The sequence below is a fragment of the Vanessa cardui genome, chromosome 18, assembly GCF_905220365.1.
Source record: "Vanessa cardui chromosome 18, ilVanCard2.1, whole genome shotgun sequence".
Classification (NCBI taxonomy): domain Eukaryota; kingdom Metazoa; phylum Arthropoda; class Insecta; order Lepidoptera; family Nymphalidae; genus Vanessa; species Vanessa cardui.
In genome coordinates this window covers 8,406,805-8,428,744 of record NC_061140.1, presented here as the reverse complement: position 1 = coordinate 8,428,744, position 21,940 = coordinate 8,406,805, and the positions used below count along the sequence as shown (strand labels likewise).

Sequence of the window (21,940 nt, the reverse complement as noted above, 5' to 3'; positions counted from 1 at the left end):
CGAGGCTCGGAGGTAATTTCGTTTTCAATTAAACCTAACGTGCTTACGGGGATGCCATTCCACTAAGAGAGGAAGTTATAAAACTATAAAATCTTTGCTTTAAAAATAATTAATTTTATCATTGTTAAGTAATAGCACAATAATGGTTTACTGTAATTGTTATTACAGATGTTTTATTGTAGATTGAGCTGCTTATTAATATTTAAATTATTACCAATATTCTCTAACAATGAGAAAAGAACTAGATCCTACAATACCATTCTCGCTTCTGCCTGCCACTGTTTATGGTTCAGTACCATTCGAATTCTAAACGTTTATTTTTTTAAGTCAATGTTCGATTTTCAAATATTTTAGGTTGACTAATGAAAAAGAAGAAACGTTGAATGTGTTTCTAAGTCCTCGTTGTAAAATATGAATTTGTATTATTATATACAAGATGAGAGCAAATAACATGAGATAAACAGTTAAAGATGTATTTAAAGAAGCGTATGATCAATACTTCGCATGGGCGACAGCAATTGAGATAGTGGAGGATGTGCACGCTACGACGAGGGTTGCTAGGGTTGACAGATTTATGTACAGTTCGCATGTCGCCCACGCCAATTTGGAAACCTCTTTACATAGTTTCAAGTTCCTTACGCTATTGCGGCACAGCTATGAAGTGTGTGCTTCTGACGCTATTTTATCAGAATTATAACGTAATGCTTAAAAACTTTTTCGTAACATTATTTCGAAATTGTCATTAAAAAGCCAGTGTTCCATTTTTAAATAATTCATTGCAAATGACATATCTGTCGACGAAAAGCGATATCATTTCATTTGTTAACACGAATCGCTTCAATGGGCATCATTGTACATCGATTGCGATATTTGAATGTGTGAAGTAGACACAGCGAATCGGGTGTGCGTGTCGTGCGAACGAGATCGCGCTGGCGATCGGTAACCGTAGCAAGACATTAAGCTCACCGTCCATAGAATACTTAACGTGCAACAATGTAGTAAACGTCGCCGTCGACAACATCTGTCTCACTCACACCTATTTGCGTTTATCGAATACGTCAGAAGCCGCAAACTGTGAGAGCGAGATGGATGTATAGTAGCGCCTCGTTGTACGTAGCTGTGGACGCACGGGATTTAAAGGGCTCGGTCGGCGGCGTGCGGCGGCGCGGCGCTAGCTCGTATTGATCGGGCGTTGCGCCCTGGACCTGTTGCCGGGCACCCAAGCACTTGAGCCCCGATGTACGCATATATGCAATCTTTGTCTGCAAACGACCGTTGCAGAAAAATAAAATCGGAGCTATGAGATATTGCATAAATATACTTCCTATCCATATTCAAACATGAGTCATTATTTACATAAATGATAGAATAATTTATTATTCATTCGACTCTACCTGATTGTAAAAACATATAACTTTACATTTTAAATGAGTTCGGTAAAGTTGTATCTTAATGTATGTATTCCTTATAAACTACGTAATCTTTACATAGATCAGTATAGAATTGAAGTCAGCAACGAAAGATGATTTCATATCTGACGTCCGAACCAAAATCTTTCTTTACTTAATCGTGATACGTGTTAAGCGCAAAGCAAATACTGCAGTGATATTGATTTATTAATACATTTAAATAATTATATACACTCAATTGATATGGTTAACTGTAAAAAATTATGCCATTAATGTACCCATATATATTTCTGATGCACACTTCTAATAATTAGTTCATAATTTTAAATGCAAACATTGTGGTTCCTTTGTTACCCTTTCCTCTAAAATTTGATGACGTAACAGTTTTCTGATTGAAATTAAATTAATTTACGGAAATTGAGTTCTATTATAATAGTTTCGGGTGATACGAATGTATTTCATCCTCTACTGACCCATTTAGTGTTGACAGTGCCTTGACGTCATCGAACCGCAACCGGCGAAAGAGTATACACCCGCTTGGAATATTTACCGCCTACGTCGTTGATTAGACACGTGTTCCTATTAATATGATCATGGAAATTTTAAATCATGTATGACATATCAATATCGTATAAAAAAAAACGAGAACAGAAATACGTTGTGCGCAATCGATACAATTTAAATGAGCGATCTATTGGTACTCAAAGCAATTAAGCAATGTGTTCGCCAAGTCGGTAGCGTATCAATTTTCGAGTATAATATAATAGGTCTTTAGGCTGGCAAACGTCCAAACGAGCCACTAGTGACATTGAAACCCTCGACGGCACTTGAAGCTCTCGCTTTCAGCACATTGTGCTGAGGAGAGTAAGATGCAAATGTGCGGTACGAAATTTTGTACTCCACTAAACTTTCTCACCCACTCGTCGTCGTGGTTTTTGTCTCGTGCGACTTGAAAATCGTTTCACACAGACAAACTACTCGTTAAACGATTTTAATATCGAGTGTTGGTTGTACTCGAACAAGATAAGTATGGACACATTCAATATTATATATACACTAGCGACCCGCCCCGGCTTTACACGGATGCAATGCTGATACTAAATATGTAAGAATTCGTTTATTTGCGACATCACATTAGACACTTCTAAAATTAGTAATATTTTTACTATATTGTCCATGTATTATACAAAAAAAACCTTTTATCTTTTAAAGGAAACCGCATCAAAATCCGTTGAGTAATTTTAAAGATCTAAGCATACATAGGACAGACAGTAAGTAGTAGTAGTAAATCGGTAAGCGACTTTGTTTTATACTATGTAATGATACGACAATGCCATTATGAGTCATATTTTGATAATGGACTGTTGCACTGGTTAGGCGTACAAACTAACGTTGTTAGTGTTCCAGTAAGATTATTCGAGTCTTTTCAATCAGGTAAGAACGTGTTTTACCGGGAAGGATCTAATTTACCTTTTATGAAAAATAGCTAGAAGGTTATAAGCGTTCGCAATTGTGGGTTAATTGCGTTTAATTCTTGGTAACTTCGTGCATGTATTGTTTGTCGTATTTCACTAATCGATATACATAAAGCGTCATCGCGTTGAACAGAGTAGAGACAAAAACTTTGTATGTAGCTAAAAATTCATATAACTACTTTGACAGTTAATTTTTTTTTTTCATCGTAACGTTAATGTTGCCACCACGCAGTTATGAAATGTTTTTAAACATAGATTATGTTCTATTAGATTTTGTTATAATTCGTTACATGTTTTGCATCATTGTGTTATATGATATTTTATATACATATGTGTATGAGTTGTATAAACGCCCCGAGAGTGCAAGTCGCAGTGGAAAAAGATTTGTAAATGTAAATAAAAGCGATGGGCTTTTATTTTTAGCTTAGGAAAAATAAAAATTGCATACGATGTTGCAATTTTCTTAACACGTTACGAACATAAAAAAAGAAAAAAACATTTGATAAACTAACATTTTGTCACGAATTTTAGTTTGTTACAAATATTTTATCATATACCTAACTTTAATGCGACAGCACCGTATAATATATCTTAAAATGTAAAGATCCATTTCTATTAAGTTTGTTTTCGAAAACATTTCGTATTGAAGATGTCGTTAGCCTCAGACACTGTTGCTTGTATTGTTTAAAAACCCTGACATATATCAAGGGGTGTCCGTATAGGTTCAGTTTGGGTTTAGCCTTTTGGCCGATCGCCAGCCGTTGCCGGTTGCCTAGACTTGTGATCAGCCTTGATCGTAAACTGCGATCGGCGAACGCTGAACTAAGAGTTTGTTACGAATTCGTAACATGCCAAATGTTACTTAATTCATCAGATATATTTCACTTTCGTTTTTGACATTGATACTTTGTCTATAAATAAAACTTTTTCCGTTTTACGTATATGACTTCAACTTTGACGGATCTCCATCGATATTGATTAAAAATTGCCACTAAGTGCTGCAACTATGTATATATAAATCAATACATTTATCGTTCGACTAATATTTTTTTCTTATAACTACATTTTATTTTGTATAAAAGAGCTTGCCTGATGGTTCTATTCGATGGAATCTACATTTCGAACCAGTGGTCACAGCTCTGTTTTAATCATATAAAAAACGACATAAGTAATTAACGAAAACTGCTCGTAAGAGCCTATTTGAAAGTATATTTTAATTTGATTTGATATACATTCATACATACGGTTTTGCTAGTGTCTTAATACTGATAAGTTATTCAGTGCTGTTTAATAATTTAACAAAAATTCTAAGAATAATCGTTATTGCTTATCTATGGAAATATATGTCAAATTAAGGAAGATTTATTAAATAATTTATAACGTTAAGTGCTTAGGTAACAAGTTAAGCACGAAAAGCTCGCGTGTGTTGGACAAAGTTTCATTCGGTCCGCCGGTTACCAGGTGCCTCGCCGGCCTTTCACACGACACTTAGCGAATAATCTCTCTAGGTCAACAATAGGAACAGATATTATGTGAAAATAACTCGACTAATCTTCCACTATTCATTGTTAATTCGACCCAGATTAATAATTCTCACTTTTATGAATGAATACGAGAATATTCTTGGTCAAGGTTATTTTGTGCCCTAGGAAAATTATTTTTTTATGGCACTTTGTTGGAAGACGTTCATAAGGGCCTTCTGATACGCATAAGATAAGTGGTCACCAGATTGCAAGGAATGTTAACTATTCCTTACATCGCCAAAGTGTCACCAACTTTGGGAATTATAGGCCCTTGCGTCTGTAGTTACACGGACTCACTTACCCTTCTAAATGGAAAACAACAATGTACTGTTTGACGGTAGATATCTGTGAATAGCACAAATCCTACTATCAAGTAAAAATGAAGTGAAGTTCAGTTTGTTTAATAGAGTTGTTAAAGTGGATTATTTAAACGGTCTGTCAGTTGGTCGGACGGATCTATTTCCTTGATTCAACCACAATTACTTGGTAGCGAGATTCCGTCACAACTGACTCATTGTGGCAGACTCGCGACCTATTGTCATTGAAATGATCTAATGAGTTATACTATCATCTATTGCAACGCACCACCGTATATTTCTTAAATTATAAGTTCTTGCCTAAATATTAGTTACTATGGTAAATGAAAGTATCGAAATATTTTTAATAGATTAAAGATGATTTGAAATCTAAAGGTATTAATTTCGGGGTATTTACCATGTTTTTTATTTTTGAGAGACTCACGAGACTCGAGTCTCGTGAACAAGGCATTCGTAGATAATGTTAAACTATCGGGCTCCACCGAACAAAAATAAAAAGCATGGTAAATATCCCGAAATTAATATTTTTAGTAATAAAAAATAACCATATTAATTTAAAAAAGATTTGAAATCTGTATACCCATATAATTTGATGTCGCAGATTTACTGGAGCTGTCGTAATTGACAACATAATAATTACTTGGTGGTAGAGATTTGTGCAACTTTTTTTAGGTACCGTCCTCTCAACACTTATTGTACCGCCAGCCAGTAATACTTGTAACGTATTTTGGTAATTGTGTGCGCCAGTATAACTACCACCACAAATGACATAGCATCTTAGATCCCGAGGATGGCAATCTATTGGCAGTGATGGCAGGTAGCCTGTTTAACAGTCTGCTTCCATATTTGAATAAAGTTAAAAAAAAATAGAAATGGGAATTCCAAATGTATAATTATGGGCGCGCTTGTAATTTGTAGGCTACCCGGCTGTGTGGAGTTCCTGTATATAATAATATTCAAGAATCGCGTGTTGTCTGGTCGGTTCCAACTCGTTAATATGTATGTGGTGCCGACGCCCCGACTCGTAGTCGCCGTTTGCAACTGGTGGCGCACCGATTCGAATGCTTTTACAAATATCAACCGTGTTAAGTAAAAACCGGATAATTAGTGAGTTTTTCACTAATAAATTATGTACAACTGTTTTACTTTCTTATTACGACTAGTCAACACTCGCGTCTGTATATTTCGTCTCTTCGAATATCGCCTTATAAAACACATGTAGTAAGCTCAATAAATGGCTCTTCATTAACAGCCTAGTATGAATTAACTATTACAATTATTGATTGGTTGATACGTCATTTTCAAAATCAAACGAATGCTGATGAAGCTTGTGTTTTCCAATGTTACGTGAATTGAAATCGCGCGAAATTGTATGTCATAATCAAATGGATAAATTTTAACCATTCAATTGTCCGTTACAGTTCTTGTATCCTACCATAGTTAATTAAACATAGTGACACATATAAAACATATTCGCCGCAATATTTTACATAAGTCGATAAAGGAAAAACCCATGACTAAGACTCGCCCTGACTACATTTCATGGTCGTGCTCGAAAACTAATGCTCGCTAGCTTCTGGTAACATATTTTTTTAATCGCTCTATAACAACGGACAAATATATTTAATCTTTAAGGTATTGTTATGGCTAAAAACCGCTAATAATCATGAAAAATATTTCTAAAGTACATTAAGTTGAAAAAAAAAACTATTAAATTTCCTGACAATATATTAATATACATTAATATATATATTCAATGAAAACAATGTTATATTTTTTACGGAACTTTGAATAAAAAAATCTTTGTATAATGTATATACACTACATTTTGACCGATACTTTATCTTGGTCACATTTTATTTTCTATCTCTCTCTACCTCAGTTGTCTCCTTTCGTTTCGTTCAGTGGTTTAACCGTGGTGATAAAATATCACCATACAAATTTATAACATACGTACATCATACAAATACTATTCGATATTACTAAGATAAACACCTCGTCTCATATAGTCAAGGAATGTGACACGACACGTAGGTACTTCAGTTGCACGACACCGATAAAATTACATGAGTAATACAATTGGCTCGGTTTTATTAAGAGCACTTACCTTCATATTCTATTAGTAATTGTCGAGTTAATTAGATATTCTTATCGAGAGGGGGCTCTGCGTTTTGTTCCAAATAAGAAACTCGACGATTGATATATACGACTTAGCATATTCTGATAGCAAAAATGCCCAAAATTAAATCTTAGGTTAACAATGTCTTCAAGTAACCAGTAGACACGTAGGAAAATAACAGTAGTTCTATATTTGAAGGGTGAGCCAAGAGTTTTCCAGTAATGCAAGCACAAGTATCACATATATTTGAAAGTGTGGACACATTAACCTTTTAAGAAGTGCTAAATATTTCTTACGTTTCGTTTTCTGCAGACACACACCAACGATCAGATGGACAATTATTTCTTTTGGCTTCTTAAAATAAATAATTAAAAAATCTTATCTTAGTAGTATTTAATTTATATGATACAAGTAAATGTTATAAATTATTTGAATATAAAAACAGTTCATGGGAATTATACGAGACAATACGATAAGAATGGCCGATGAAACATCGACATAGATATAATATTTTACTATTAAGTCATCTAACGAGCCATCGATCTCGTTAGCATGATTCATACTATGTGTTTTGTTTAGTTGCAGGATTCGAATTTACTTTTAAGACATTATAACTATTGAGAATTTGAAATGTTCACACTTTTGTGTTTCGGAAAGCGCGTGAAGTATCTCAGCATGAATACGTTCTGTTTATCTCAGATTTGTGTTCCATCATCACTTCTGTGTGTACGCTTTTTAACTATGATATGTCCTGAGCAGTTGGTGAATCTCCATTTGAATTGGTCGCCACGGTCGAATACGTCCAAAAGGACATGTATGGTACCATTCGCTTTCTTTCCTTTTTGTATATAATACATGAAAAATATTGTAAAGAGACAATTTTAGAAGTTTCTAATGTGATGTAAATAAACAAATTAAGTAGGAAATTCATTGTCAGTTTTGCACCCGTGCGAAGCCGGGTCGGGTCGCTAATAGTCTTATATAAGTTGGTTTATGATTTCAGAAATCATTTGATTTTATACAAAAATTGTGACAAAAACTCCATACATTTCAATAGTTTATCTTATCCGTAATTAAAACCCAATCTGTGATGAAAATTCCTTTCATTTCGTTATTAACATGATGCCGCTAGCAATCCACTTTATTGATTGCGATGCCGCTCTGATACATATCTTCGCGTTTGAAACTACAAATTAACTACTCGAGTTTGTGTTTCAAGTTCGTTACTGTGTATTTATAAGTGCAAAAAACATTTTTCCTGTTTGCTCTTCGTTAGCGAATCATATAATGTCATTAATTCGATCACAATACGAATATCATTATGATAGTTACGAAGCATTTGGATATTTAATCGAATAATTCTTTTATATTATTATTATTGGATATAGAAAGGTTGACAATAATCGCAGAAGCATAAAAAAATTAAATGCATGTTCAACTATAGGAACTAAGGTGCTATGTATCTGTGTCTGTAATTATGCTTGCTCTCCACCAAAACTCATCTTTGGTTGGAACGCATTCACCATGAATATATGTAATGATTTATCGATAAGACTATTAACCAAAGCTCTGTAATATTTAATCGTATAAATTATACTTTCAGTTTCCTCGATGATCTCGACCGGTTAGGTGCAAGAGACTATCAACCCACCGAGCAAGATATTTTAAGAACCAGAGTCAAAACCACCGGTATCGTCGAAGTGCACTTTTCTTTCAAAAACCTCAATTTCAAGTGAGTCTTGATACATTCCACTGAATGAAATCTAAATTTAATGCTGGTACCGTAAATTTTTCATTTCGTCCCGTCCGTAATAAAATATTTGATGTTTTTATTCCAGATTGTTCGACGTGGGCGGGCAGAGATCGGAGAGAAAGAAGTGGATCCATTGCTTCGAAGATGTGACTGCGATTATTTTCTGCGTCGCCATGTCCGAGTATGACCAGGTCTTGCATGAAGATGAAACAACGGTAAATCAATTTAATTCATATAGATATAATCAAAGATAACTTCACACAAAGTATGATTAATGTCTTTAGGAACAAATGTTGCTTATTCTCGTACACGTTAAGAACGAATGTGTTGATTGTATGGGAAAATGCCGTTAAATGTGATATGGCACTGATGTACTGGTTAGATTACAAGTGACTAGAGCTAGACTTTGCTTATTCGAGTCTTATCAATTAGGTAATAATGAGTATTCAAGGCAAAGAATTTGACTAATTTGCAAAGGTCATAACTTTTACTCTTCTTCTTCTACAATTTGTCTTTTTTTCTTCTATGATAAACGTTTCAGTTTATGATATTATCGAGAATAGGTTTTCTATTAAGGCATTATAGTCGAGTTAGAAGTACAAAGGTAATGTACGCCCTGTGATTGCTATTTTTTCAGTTAGATAATAAAATGTCTTCTTATTTCTTAATAAAAATAATGTTAATACTAAACCATAACCAAAAATAATCTCAGTGTCATGTTTGTTATAAAGATTTTCCTAATGTTTATTATGAACTGGCATTACGAAAAGTAGCTCGCAAGTTATCAAGCAATGATAGGATTTTTTTTATGACGAAGGTAGGTGGACTATTAAATGTGCCACTTGATGGTAACTGGTCATCACCATAGACAATAGCGCTGTATGGAATATTAATCGTTCCTTACTTCGCCAATGCACTACCACCCTTGGGAACTGAGATGTTATGTGCCTTTTGCCTGTAGTTACACTGATTCATTTAATCTTCAAACCGGAATACAACAATAATGGGTACTGCTTTTTGGTGGTAAAATATCTGATGAGTATTTGGTACTTGCAGACAGCCAAGTAGAAAGCTCTACCACTAAGAAAAACCCTTTTTACTTCAAGTAACTAGAGCATTATTCTGTTATGTACGAGTATCTACTGATCTTCGAACTATTTATAGATTCTATGTAAATGCAAACTATGTGAACTCTTTAAGCAAGACAGTTTACCTTATACATATATGCTTTGAAATATTTCCTGTAATTTCAAAGACTTCATAATATGTTCGACAAGAAAACTATTAGAAATAATTCATGTACTATTCATATTATTATACGTGTTTTCGTTAAAACTTGTGCAATATTTCTGGTTGTTACGCAATCGTGCCACTCTCAGATTAGTTATCAATGTTTATAATACTCTAACTTCATTCAGATAACTTTTTCTCCTTCGCAATTGATTACAGACCAAATACATTTTGTCTGTTATCTTAAAAAAATATTTTCGTATCGTTAATATTGAAATATTCAAAATTATATTTTCGATTTTCTTTTGAATCTTATGATTTTTTTTTCTGTTGACACAGTTACATAAAGATTATTTTTTTTGTTATATGAAGTTTAATTAAATCTGTTACTAGGGAAAACGCATTGAATACTATGTTTTCTCGTGATAAAATCTCATTTACAAAGAAACTCTTTAGTGATTTGAATATCTCTTATATGTCGGATCAGTTGAAACCAGTTCGAACCGCTTTTATCTTGTTTATCTCAAATATAACTCGTTATTCTAGAACCGTATGCAAGAGAGTTTGAAGCTGTTCGACTCGATCTGTAACAACAAATGGTTCACCGACACGAGCATCATTCTCTTCCTCAACAAGAAGGATCTGTTTGAAGAGAAGATCCGCAAGTCGCCTCTCACCATTTGCTTCCCTGAATACACGGGTGAGAGTTTTAATATGTTGCTTATTTAATGGTGGGCAATGTAGTCATTTTTTTTTATGTTATAGGTTGGCGGACGAGCCTATGGGCCACCTGATGGTAACTGGTCACCATCACCCATAGACAATGATGCTGTAAGAAATATTAACTATTCCTTACATCGTCAATGCGCCACCAACTTTGGGAACTAAGATGTTATGTCCCTTGTGCCTGTAGTTACACTGGCTCACTCACCCTTCAAACCGGAACACAACAATACTGCGTACTGTTGTTTGGCGGTAAAATAACTGATGAGTGGGTGGTACCTACCCAGACGGGCTAACACAAAGCCCTACCACCAAGTGAATGTTATTTTAATACAACTGTCATAATCCAAAGTTATCCGTATTATAAGTGTTATTCCAACAAGTTAATACCATTTTTTTTTAAAACTAGATTTTTAAGTCTTAACGCGCCAGTAATAACTAGCTATCCGATTAGAGTAATTCTTTTTGCATTAGATAGTCCGTATTGTCGAAGGTTATAATAGTATGTATGACTTCAGTGCAAACAGTAATACACTAACTATAAAGATAAATCGATTTGTCACACATATAGTATTTCAAAATGTAACTAATAAATTGACAATAAAACCCAATATTTGAATTGGTGTTGTATAATGTGGTGTGTGTGTGTGTGTTTGGTGCAGGTGCGCAAGAGTACGGCGAGGCGGCGGCCTACATCCAGGCACAATTCGAGGCCAAGAACAAGTCGACCACGAAGGAGATCTACTGCCACATGACGTGCGCGACCGACACCAACAACATCCAGTTCGTGTTCGACGCCGTCACTGACGTCATCATCGCCAACAACCTGCGCGGCTGCGGCCTCTACTAGCTGACGCTGGCCATGGCGAGCCAATCTCAACCTTAATGTCTATTCGTTAACGTGTTACTTGCCGCCACGCCTCCGAGCGCCGGCCGCCGCCGCGGACGGAATCCGATTCATTTTCTACTCGTCGAAATAATAAGTGATTTTAGGACGTGTTATTCAAGTTCATGCAATATCCAATTCAGGTTAATTAAATTTGGAGTTGGTCCTCCGAGGGCCGGCCTCGTTCGCGGCGCTCGGACGCCGTACGAGCGACCCAGTGAACGGTTTTTTTCATAATATTTATCATAGAATGTATTTTTGTGGTCGTTCAGTCACTCCGCTCGCCCCGCTCGGAGAGGCGCGAGCGCTCAGTTACGCGTATCATATATTTTTACGAGAAGTAAGCTTCGCGGAGCGACGCCCGCCCCGCCCCGCGCCCCGCCCCGCCCCCCCTCTCTCGTCTCCGGTTCAGTGCAGTTGCAATTTTAGATATCTAGTGTTCAATTCTAAATTTTGGTGCTAGGCATAAATTGACGTGTAGGTTGTGTTCGCGGTCTAGGCGCAATCTAGGCGGTCTAGGCGCGGTCTAGGCGGTCTAGGCGGTCTAGGCGCGGTCTAGGCGCGGTCTAGGCGGTCTAGGCGGTCAGGCGCGGGCCGGGCGCGCAGCGACGAGTCGCTCCGGACGCATGTGCTTATATACTCACTCTCTTACGGACCAAACCAGAAAGGAACCAATATTTAGCGCAGAACAGTAGTGATATGCATGACTACGTTCACAGGCCTACTTTAACTTACAAAATATCATTCCATTATTAGGTATTTATCACTTACGATGAAAAATTTATTTTTTTATAAACTTTTGAATGCACAAACTGTAACCGGCTCGGATTAAGGACATTCGTTTCGCACACCTTGTGTCTAAGCTAAGATTGTATCCTTGAACAAGTCAAATATTGTTTAAGTTAAGCGACGTACTATGCACAAACTGTTTATTCCTACGAGAGAATTAGTTGTTTATGCCATATACAAACATATATATAGTTGTTTTGTGTTCATATTTTTTCTATATCACCTTTACTGTAACCTTAAGACGTAGCTATTTAAGATCAACTGTTTTATGCAATTATAAATCATGGTAGGTATTTATTTGTCTAGCGTACTCTTATCGGACGATTAGTTCTCGTTATATGAGTGGCAACGGTCATGTAAGCGTTGATGATTATTTTGTGAAGGGCGGTGGAGTCTGTATCGCCGACGCAGCGATTGTTATAATAAAATTGTAAAAAACCAGCATTGCTAGCATATGTGTAAGATATGTGAGTATATAAACTTGTATACACTCGCGAATTGGCGTAATCAATATTATACATATATAAACTATATAACATAATTTATTATTAATACTAAAATAAAAAAAAATCTTACTTTTAAGCGTTAGGACAGTAATTGTATCAATAAACATTAATTAATAATGCGATTAGGCAGTACCTTTACTATTATCATAGTTAGGTGATTTAATTTCATTTTATGTTTTATGAGTATGTAAAAAGTGATTACTTAAATGGAAATGTAAGCCTACATGCGACCGCGCGGGCCACTCGCCTGAGGGTTGCCGGGGAGAGGCGGCGAGAGGCGGCGAGAGGCGGCGAGAGGCGCGCAGAGGCGCGCAGAGGCACAGAGTGGTCCGCGCCCGAGCGTCCGGCGCTCGCTTGTTGCTAGGTAGGTTTTTTATGTAACAATATGTGTATGTAAAACAGAACTAATAATTATAATTAGCGCAGTTCTACATTCGATCCCGATACATAATTTAGGTAAGCTTCATACTACATTTAGCGAGGGGCGCCGCCCGCGCCGCGCTCCTCCGCCGCTGAGCATTAACTTGTATGCTTTAATATTTCGAGTGAATGTGATGTAAATTTTGTACACTGCCGCATTGTTTATTCGCTCGAATCACATTTAGTTTATAAGAATCGTGACAGTGACCGAAACGCACACGCGACAACACGCGACAACACATCTCCTCAGCTAGGGATGCGACAATTGCGCACAAACTATTCGGCGACTCCCGCGACCCTCGCGACTCGCCTCCGAGCTCAAAGCAACCTTTCGGCAAAGTCACGTCACGTGTTGGCTTCTCGTTTGAAGACTGAAATGTTGCGGCTCAAGAGCTCTCGCGCTTATTAGAGTCACTGGAGGACGTTTATGAAGTTTCTGAATAAATTAGCGTCGAACGGGACGAAATGGACGCCCCCATGCATTTACGGCGCGTTTCGGAACCGAAAGCATTCGATTTCGACGTTCAGTTGTGTTTTTTAATATTCAACATTGTAATTTAGTCACTGAGACTCGAATACGTTATCACCGTGCTTCATTCATGTTTACCAAAGTTATTACTAACCTCACTATTTATACGAACCTCGTTCTCTCGACTAACTCGCGTCTGAGATTCGCGGTAAGGGCGAGTGTGGCCGCACCGGATGTAGTCGTGTGGGAACTAATCCGAGTGCGATGTGAACCTTATTTAGAATTGAAGACATGTAACGTTAACTTGTAGCGCGTGTGAGGGACGGCGAGGCGCTCGCCCCCCCCCCCCCCCCCCGGGGAGGGGCGTCGGGTCCGCGAACCTTTCAGCGACGACAGCGCGCCGAGCGGTCCCGTTTATTAAAAAAAAAACAAGCGTTTTAAGAGAGTAAAATTTTTAGTCACTAGTGGGTAATTTTTGAATGTGATTCAATCTTATCTTTATTTTTCTATATCGAGTGACTTTGTAACTGTTTATTTCTTTACGTTAAAACTTATTTTTTGTAATGCATTTACTGAAAGCGAAGTATTTAACCAACGATGTAATTAAACAATATTTTCTCTTTTTTGTATCTCGTCTGCACTGGTATTTTTTATTGAATTTACTATAAATGTACTTTAAGTGTATAATTTTAAATAATTACTGAAAATGATTATATTCTAATTTTTATGTTCAAATAATAATGTTTGTTTTATTTATTAATCCTTATTTATATCCCAACCTCATCGCACTTCGAGGATGAAACACAATACAACAAATAAAAAGTATTAAAGATTCTAGCTAAAGAATAAATTATTAAAAAATTACTCAATTTATAATACACGTTTTATGATCATAACGTCTAATCGACATAAAATTGGAATGATTTCTGTAGACGGAAAACTGCCATTACTGCAAGACACATGTCTGTGACAATATTTTGAGGTCATTGGTCATGACTTGAATTTATAATACAGTTTGTCAATGCTGATACTTGATAAAAGGATTTGCAATTCCTCTTTGAATTATTTACAATTCCTCTTTAAAAAATTGAATAAACCGTTGTAACTAGGGACATAACATCTTAGCCAATTAAATGAAATATTCAATACTTCTTAAAGGGACAGATTATACGATACAATGTGACCATTATTATAATTGCCATACTTGTAGTAGAGGGAATAAGTGGCGCCATACTTGAATTTTTTTAAAAAATATTGTTCACATTCGCCACCTCTCACAGGTATGGCATTATCAGACTTATATTTAGGATCATACAGCAAACTGTTAAAAAAAGTTTCAGGTTGGAACAAATCGTTTGGCGAAAAAAAAGAAAATTACTCCTTTGCAGTAAGTAGTTTCCACACATACTTTTGTGGAAACTTGACGCACGCTGACTTTCGTGAATGGCGATGATTAGCTATGTAAATATTAACCTGGTACAAATGGCGGGTTGTAAGTCACACCTGAGAAGTATGCCATTATGCTACCGCATACTTCTTTTTTTTTCGACTATCTGAAAATCCAAGCATTTTTGTGGAACAAATCATTCGACACTCGTTATTTTTCCGACGCGTTCGATTAACGCCCTCGCGATTGGGCCGCCGGTGCGAGCGGTATGACCATCATTTTCCTTTTAGCCTTTACGCAATTAGACCCCTGAAGAACCGCCATACTGGTACAAATGACCTAATATTTTGTGTCATCATCTCCCGGTCTAGTCTTTTTCTTTTCACGCAGTAGAAACTTTCAGCCAGGTACCAGGGTCCCTGGAGGAGAAACCGGGTTATGTGGGATTTCTACCCTTTTAAACCACTGCAATGGCACGGATTAGAGAGGCTTCGGGATCGTATCGATATAACGCAACCAGTAGTCAATAGTCTATTCCAACTGCATCAGGATAAAAGCCAAATGATTAACATTTAACATCGAATTGAGGCGTTATTATTGGTTGATTTTCAATAATCTATTATATATTATCATAGGAATGTCGACGAAGATGTTATTAAAGTATTTAGCATATAAGTAGTTAAGTGGAATAGTATTTTATTTTATATAAAGACTATATTAATCAAGAACTATTAGTAATGTACAATATAGTTCAGCTTTTAGCAAATCACATGAAATACATAAATCGCAGGTTTGTTTATCTTTATTCCTTCATTGAATGGAATAGAATATACAGAGATTATAGGGTAACCAATGAGTCCATAGACAATTATTTAACATCAAACTTGTAACAGCCAAAAATCTAAATGGCCTTAATTAACTGAAATATCATCTGGCAAAAAAATAATATTTGGGAGTTAGTATTTCGTAGTTTTTTCCTGTATAAAATAAAGTTTTCTTTTTATAAATACTTACTCTTAAAAAAATGCAAATGATGTCGATTTATTGAGATATCGCACTGTATATAAATAAAATTTTCAAATTTCGAATTGTAGATAATAATTTGTAATTCAACACTTCTGATTTCAATGCATAGCGTGTGATATAAATAAATAAGCAACGCCATAGAATTATGGTTTTATTACGAATAAAATTAGACACATTTAAAAAGACATTACATGTCATTAGTTTACTTTTAAATATTATATGTCATTCACCCCCTCTCTTAAGACAATACGTAATCGTTTAAATAGCTCGGTATTCTTCGCTGTCGTGTTGAACGACGTTCTTTAAATGACGAACTCGTGGAAGGAAGTTCATGAGATTGATTATTTTCAATAGATTTTTGATTAGGAATAGGATTTTCATCTTGAATATTTTCAGAATTTTGCATTTTATTATTTTCATTACAATCTTCTAAATTTTCTGGTAGTGGAACTAATTGTCTGTTAGAGATTGTAGTTTCTCTTCCATCTGACAATCTGACATACGAATATTGCGGATTGGGCTGGAGTAACTCTACCTCTTCAACTATAGGATCGTACTTGGTAGCTCTCACGTTCTTTTTCATTAAAACAGGTCCTGGATTTAACATCCAAGAAGGAAATGATTCGCCGTTTGAAGTTCCTCGGGCATGGTTGAACATTCTTTCGTGAGGAGTTACATTAGTATTAGTACATAGAAGTGACCTGATGGAGTGTAAAGCCACTGGTAAAGCTTTTTCCCAATCTGATATCTCCATATCTTTAGATCGGAGGTATAATTGTATGTTTCTCCAAAGAGTTCCATTAAGTTTTTCAACTTGTCCATTTCCCTGGGGATTATATGGAGTTGTTCGACTGCAAGCTATCCCAAGTGAGTAAAAAAAATGCTTCAATTGTTCAGACATAAATGTCGCTCCTCTGTCTGAGTGTACATAAAGCGGAGTACCAAACATAAAGAAAAGATCCTTCAAACATTTAATTACAGTCGTTGCAGTCATATCTTTGCAGGGATAAGCGAATGGAAATCGGCTGTATTCATCAATAATCGTTAACATGTATTTATTTTGCGTGTTAGATGGTAAGGGTCCCTTAAAATCTATGTTCAATCGTTCAAATGGAGAAGTAGCTTTTATGAGTTGATATTTATTTTTATTAAAACGAGGCTTAATTTCAGCACACACTCTGCAGGAAGTAGTTATAAGTTTAATGTCATTGATAGAGTATGGAAGGTTTTTCGTCCTTACCCAGTGTGCTAATCTTGTGACACCAGGGTGACAAAGAAGTTCGTGAATTTCTTTCAACTTACTATTATCAAAATTAATATGAGCACATACTCTAGATAGAGCGTCAGCCACTGTATTATCCTTACCAGGTCGATAAATAATTTCAAATTTAAAACTGGAAAGTTCAAGCCTCCATCTTTCAATTTTCTCATTTTTTATTTTGCTTGAATGTTTTTGATTGAACATGAATACTACAGACTGTTGATCAGTTAAAAGCAAGAAATGTCTTCCCATTAAATAGTGCCGGCATTTACGCAGAGATTCAATAATTGCACTTGCCTCCTTTTCTATAGAAGAATGTTTGCACTCAGACTCAGTTAAAGTTCGTGAAAAAAATGCAACTGGACGACCGTTTTGAGAGAGTGTAGAAGCAATGGCAAATTCAGATGCATCTGTTTCTACCATGAATGTTGCATTTTCATCGACCACTACCAAAGTAGATTTACAAACATCTGATTTTAAAGAGATAAAACATGTAACAGCCTCCTGGTTTAAAGGAAAATGCTTAATACCAATAAGTGGTCTGATCTTCTGAGAAAAATTTTGGATCCACTTGGAATAGTGAGCAAATAAACCTAAAGTCCTTTTTGAGGTTGGTAAATCTGTAGGAATTGGAAGATCCAGTAGTGGTTTAAGACGGTCATTGTCAGGTTTAATCGTATTATTGTATATTGAGTATCCTAAAAGATTTATAGAGTCGCTTCCAAAGACACATTTACTTTCGTTTAGAGTTAATTTGTATTTCTTAACTGCATTCTTAAATTCATTGAGTTTTCTATCGTGGTCATCTTTACTCTTACCACAAACAGTGACATCATCTAGATATGCGAACGTTCCTGCTAATTTTTCTGTATCGATAATGTATTGTAATGTTCGCTGGAAGGCCGCGACACCGTTTGTTACCCCAAAAGGTATTCTTGTAAAATGATAAAGTTTACCACATGCTTCGAATGCTGTATATTGTCGTTCAGATGACAAAATTGGTACCTGGTGATAAGCGCTTTTTAGATCGATTTGGCTAAAATAATTAAATTTTGCAACTTTTTCAATTATAGACTCGATGCTAGGTAGAGGAAATGCATCTAGTTCTGTAAATCTGTTTATGGTAAGCGAATAGTCAATAACAAGCCGCTTTCGGTGTGTACCACCTCCTGTCACTAATACTTGTGCTCGCCATGGAGATACGCTGGGCTCAATGACGCCTTCTTCTAGTAATTTAGATATTTCATTATTTATAAATTTTAGATCGTCTTCAGAGTAACGTTTAGATTTTATAGCTATTGGTCTAATATTAGGAGATAAATTACTAAATAAAGTTGCAGGAGGAACAGATGCTTCTATAATATTGCAGACTTTCAGGGGTCCTTGGTTACTTCCAAACTGAAATTCAAGCACTGAATGATTTTGTAATAAGTCATGCCCTATAATAAGGTCTGCGCAAAGATTGTTTACAATTAAGAGGGGCTGACTTTTATAGATATGTTGCCCTATTTTGATTGTCGCTACACAGGAACCTTCCACAAAAGATATGTGATTAAGTGAGGCTAAAGTTATGGCCTGCTTGGATTTCTTTTCAGATGTATTGTTTGCGCTAAAGAACCGCTTACGAAACTTACGGAACTACCAGTATCAATAAGTGCATCAGCTTTGTAATCGTTAATTGTACTGATACCGTAGCTCTTTTTAAGCTAGAAGGTGAGGCCGCAGAAATCGTAGCAACCTCCACCGGTGCACCTTCTTTTACAACATAGTTAAGTGTTTCTTTATTACTACGGCAGACATTAGCGAAATGACCTGTTTTGGAGCAAAGTTGGCAGGTGGCATTACGAGCAGAACACTTAAATCGTCGATGAATGCTGCCACCACAAAAGAAGCACTGCTTCTTTCTTGAATAATTTGCTATAGCTAAGTTTTGTTGAATTGGCGTTTCTTGTTCCTGTTTAGAAAGAGCATTTAGATTAAAAGAATTATTATTAATATAGCCTCGAGAATTTCGTTCGGCTGATTCTAAAGTAATCGCTTGATTTAGGGCTTCATCTAAACTTAAGGAAGTGTTTTCTAAGAGTCTCTGTCGTATTGTTTGGGATGTGATCCCAGCAACAAACGCGTCACGAATGTATTCATTCTTATATTCTTCAGGCTTTAAAATTGCAATCATGTGCTAATAATTTCAGTGCGTGTACGTATTCTGTAATAGTTTCATCCTGTTTTTGTTTTCGAGCAACTAAAGTATATCGAGAAAAAAATTCATTTTTAGGCTTTAAATATATGTGATCTAATAATGATAAGGCATGCTCGTAGGATTTACAATAGCGTATATAGGAGTACACGGTAGGAGATAGATGATTTATTAATAATTTGAGTTTCATATCAGTTTCGTTACAAGCTTCTTCTGAGATAAAGTTTATGAATGTATGCCTCCAGTGTGACCATCGCAAATCTGCAGATGCCGTATCAGGTTCGACATTAAAAGTTTCAGGACGGAGATATCTTGACATGGTTGATATATAAGATGGCATAGAATATACTTCTGACATTGATATTAATTATTCGTAAATCGTAATAAATTGATATAAATAAATAAGCAACACCATAGAATTATGGTTTTATTACGAATAAAATTAGACACATTTAAAAAGACATTACATGTCATTAGTTTACTTTTAAATATTATATGTCAGCGTGGTAGTGAATTTTAACATGAAAAATTATAAATGATAAAAATTAATACTATTGTTATTTATTATTTACCCAACTTTTTTTGCATTACCAACAATATATGAACTAATTAAAATATTTAAATTATATTTTATATTAAAAAGCTATTTCAAAATCTAAATCTAATTTTTTTTTATGCTAGTCTGTGCTCTCTAGTAATGCTTTATCGCTATCTGTGTACTTGTCAAATTTTGTTGTTTTGCATGCTTATAGTTGCTATAGTTTCAATAACTCCTAAGTATTAAGCGCTTGGATTTAAATCTAATTCTACTAAACAACAATGAAAGACGTGATTGATGTAATGGCGTTACAAAGTAGTCGACGAGAGCGGCGACTACCTGATTATAGAAGTGCTCCTAGTCACAGTTTAGCAACAAATTTCATTTTTGAGTGCGGCATAAAACTTGGACTACAGCCGGCAACCGTTGCTACTGCCGCAATATTCTATCATAAATTCTTTAAAGAAGCTGATAAAAATGACTATGATTGCTATGTCATCTGCACAGCTTGTCTTTGTGCTGCTGGGAAGTCTCGAGATGAGGCGGTGAGGCTAAGAGACGCCGTGAACGTGGCCCACAATTCTATTAATCGCGGAGCTGGACCTTTAGAGTTAGGCGAAGAATATTGGTCATGGAGAGGTTCTGTGGCTCAAGCTGAATTACTTGTTCTGCGTTTATTGGGTTTCAACTTGGACGCACCATCGCCTCATCGGTATTTACTGCATTACCTACGCTCGCTGCAGGAATGGTTCCCAGTCGCTCAGTGGCGATCAGCACCGATAGCGAGGACAGCAATGGCCTTCTTGCAAGACTTCCATCATTCCCCTTTGATATTGGATTACCGAGCTCCTCATGTTGCCGTAGCATGCTTGACTTTGGCATTGCATGTGCTGGGAGTATCAGTTCCGCTGGCCTCCACGTTAGATGATGATGCTGCTTGGTATTCTGTTAGTATTTTTTTCATCATTTAGTAAAATTATAAATTTTATTGACTTTAAAATTCTTAATAAGCCATATATTATTTTAACTAGTGTTTTATTACATATTATTCAATTTATTTCAGATTTGTATAAAAAAGTGAAATTGTTTTAATTTGTTTTCATAACAATGTTACTTTTCTGGTAGAAATTGATGATGAATATTATTGAACTCATTAATTTATTCTAAATTAATATTATTAACCTTAAATTATAGAGAATTTTACAAATATTTAATGACAATTATTTAATTAATGTTTTTTTAATAACTTCATTGTTATCTCTATTTCATTATTACAGGTATTCACAAAGGACTTACAGAAGGAAAAGAATTGGGAAATTATGGAGAAAATAATGCAAGTATATGGCAGAGAACCAGAACCCATATGATACAAAAATATATGAATGTTTTTAAAAAATAACCTAAATAAATATATCAATAATTGAAGTATTTTTTTCTCTACACATAATATTATGTATTATTCCAGAAAACAGACAATGGACATTATAAATTTAATGGACTGTAACACATATTTTAATAATATATAAAATTAACTTTAAACCATAAATATAGGATACACAATCTTTGATAACACAGGTATGAAAGTGTAACTGTTTTGAAAATTATTTGCTGATAAGGCATCTTATAGTTTTGGGTGATGAATTTAATTAAAATGTTGATCTTATTTTTATCACATAAATAGATATAAGAAAATAAAAAAAAAACCTTTTTATGTAATAAAACAATGTTTTATTTCTATTGGGAAAAAACCCTGAGGTTATAACATTTTATTGGTATGCCGTATGACATACTACAACTACCTCTTCAGCTTTTTCTTAAAAGTTTTTGGCTGAGTTTAATTTTTTGACAACTTTCTTGAAAGATTTTAATAAGATTTTAATACTTTCTCTTTTTCAGCTTTATTATCTCTTGT

General features: G+C 35.4%; 3 protein-coding genes across 4 annotated transcripts in view; 2 read left to right on the top strand and 1 right to left on the bottom strand.

Moving 5' to 3' along the window:
* Positions 1 to 14,230, top strand: part of LOC124537670 (guanine nucleotide-binding protein G(o) subunit alpha) — a 48,202-nt gene extending 33,972 nt beyond the window's left edge. For both annotated transcript variants that reach the window (XM_047114586.1, XM_047114585.1), the window contains exons 5-8: positions 8,447 to 8,575; positions 8,682 to 8,811; positions 10,373 to 10,526; positions 11,212 to 14,230. In XM_047114586.1, the coding sequence (XP_046970542.1) occupies positions 8,447 to 8,575; positions 8,682 to 8,811; positions 10,373 to 10,526; positions 11,212 to 11,399 (601 nt within the window). In that variant the 3' untranslated portion in view covers positions 11,400 to 14,230. The remainder of the gene's footprint in view (positions 1 to 8,446; positions 8,576 to 8,681; positions 8,812 to 10,372; positions 10,527 to 11,211) is intronic.
* LOC124537572 lies at positions 11,991 to 17,532 on the bottom strand. Its single transcript, XM_047114445.1, has 4 exons — positions 16,283 to 17,532; positions 13,369 to 13,521; positions 12,978 to 13,090; positions 11,991 to 12,051 (listed from the first exon to the last, which is right to left on the bottom strand). The coding sequence occupies exons 1-4, from the start codon at positions 17,495 to 17,497 to the stop codon at positions 11,991 to 11,993; spliced, it is 1,542 nt and encodes a 513-aa protein (XP_046970401.1). The 5' UTR covers positions 17,498 to 17,532.
* Positions 17,533 to 20,197: 2,665 nt separating this feature from the next.
* LOC124537270 (cyclin-Q) lies at positions 20,198 to 21,453 on the top strand. Its single transcript, XM_047114048.1, has 2 exons — positions 20,198 to 20,975; positions 21,306 to 21,453. The coding sequence occupies exons 1-2, from the start codon at positions 20,310 to 20,312 to the stop codon at positions 21,393 to 21,395; spliced, it is 756 nt and encodes a 251-aa protein (XP_046970004.1). The 5' UTR covers positions 20,198 to 20,309; the 3' UTR covers positions 21,396 to 21,453.
* The last annotated feature ends 487 nt before the right edge of the window (positions 21,454 to 21,940 follow it).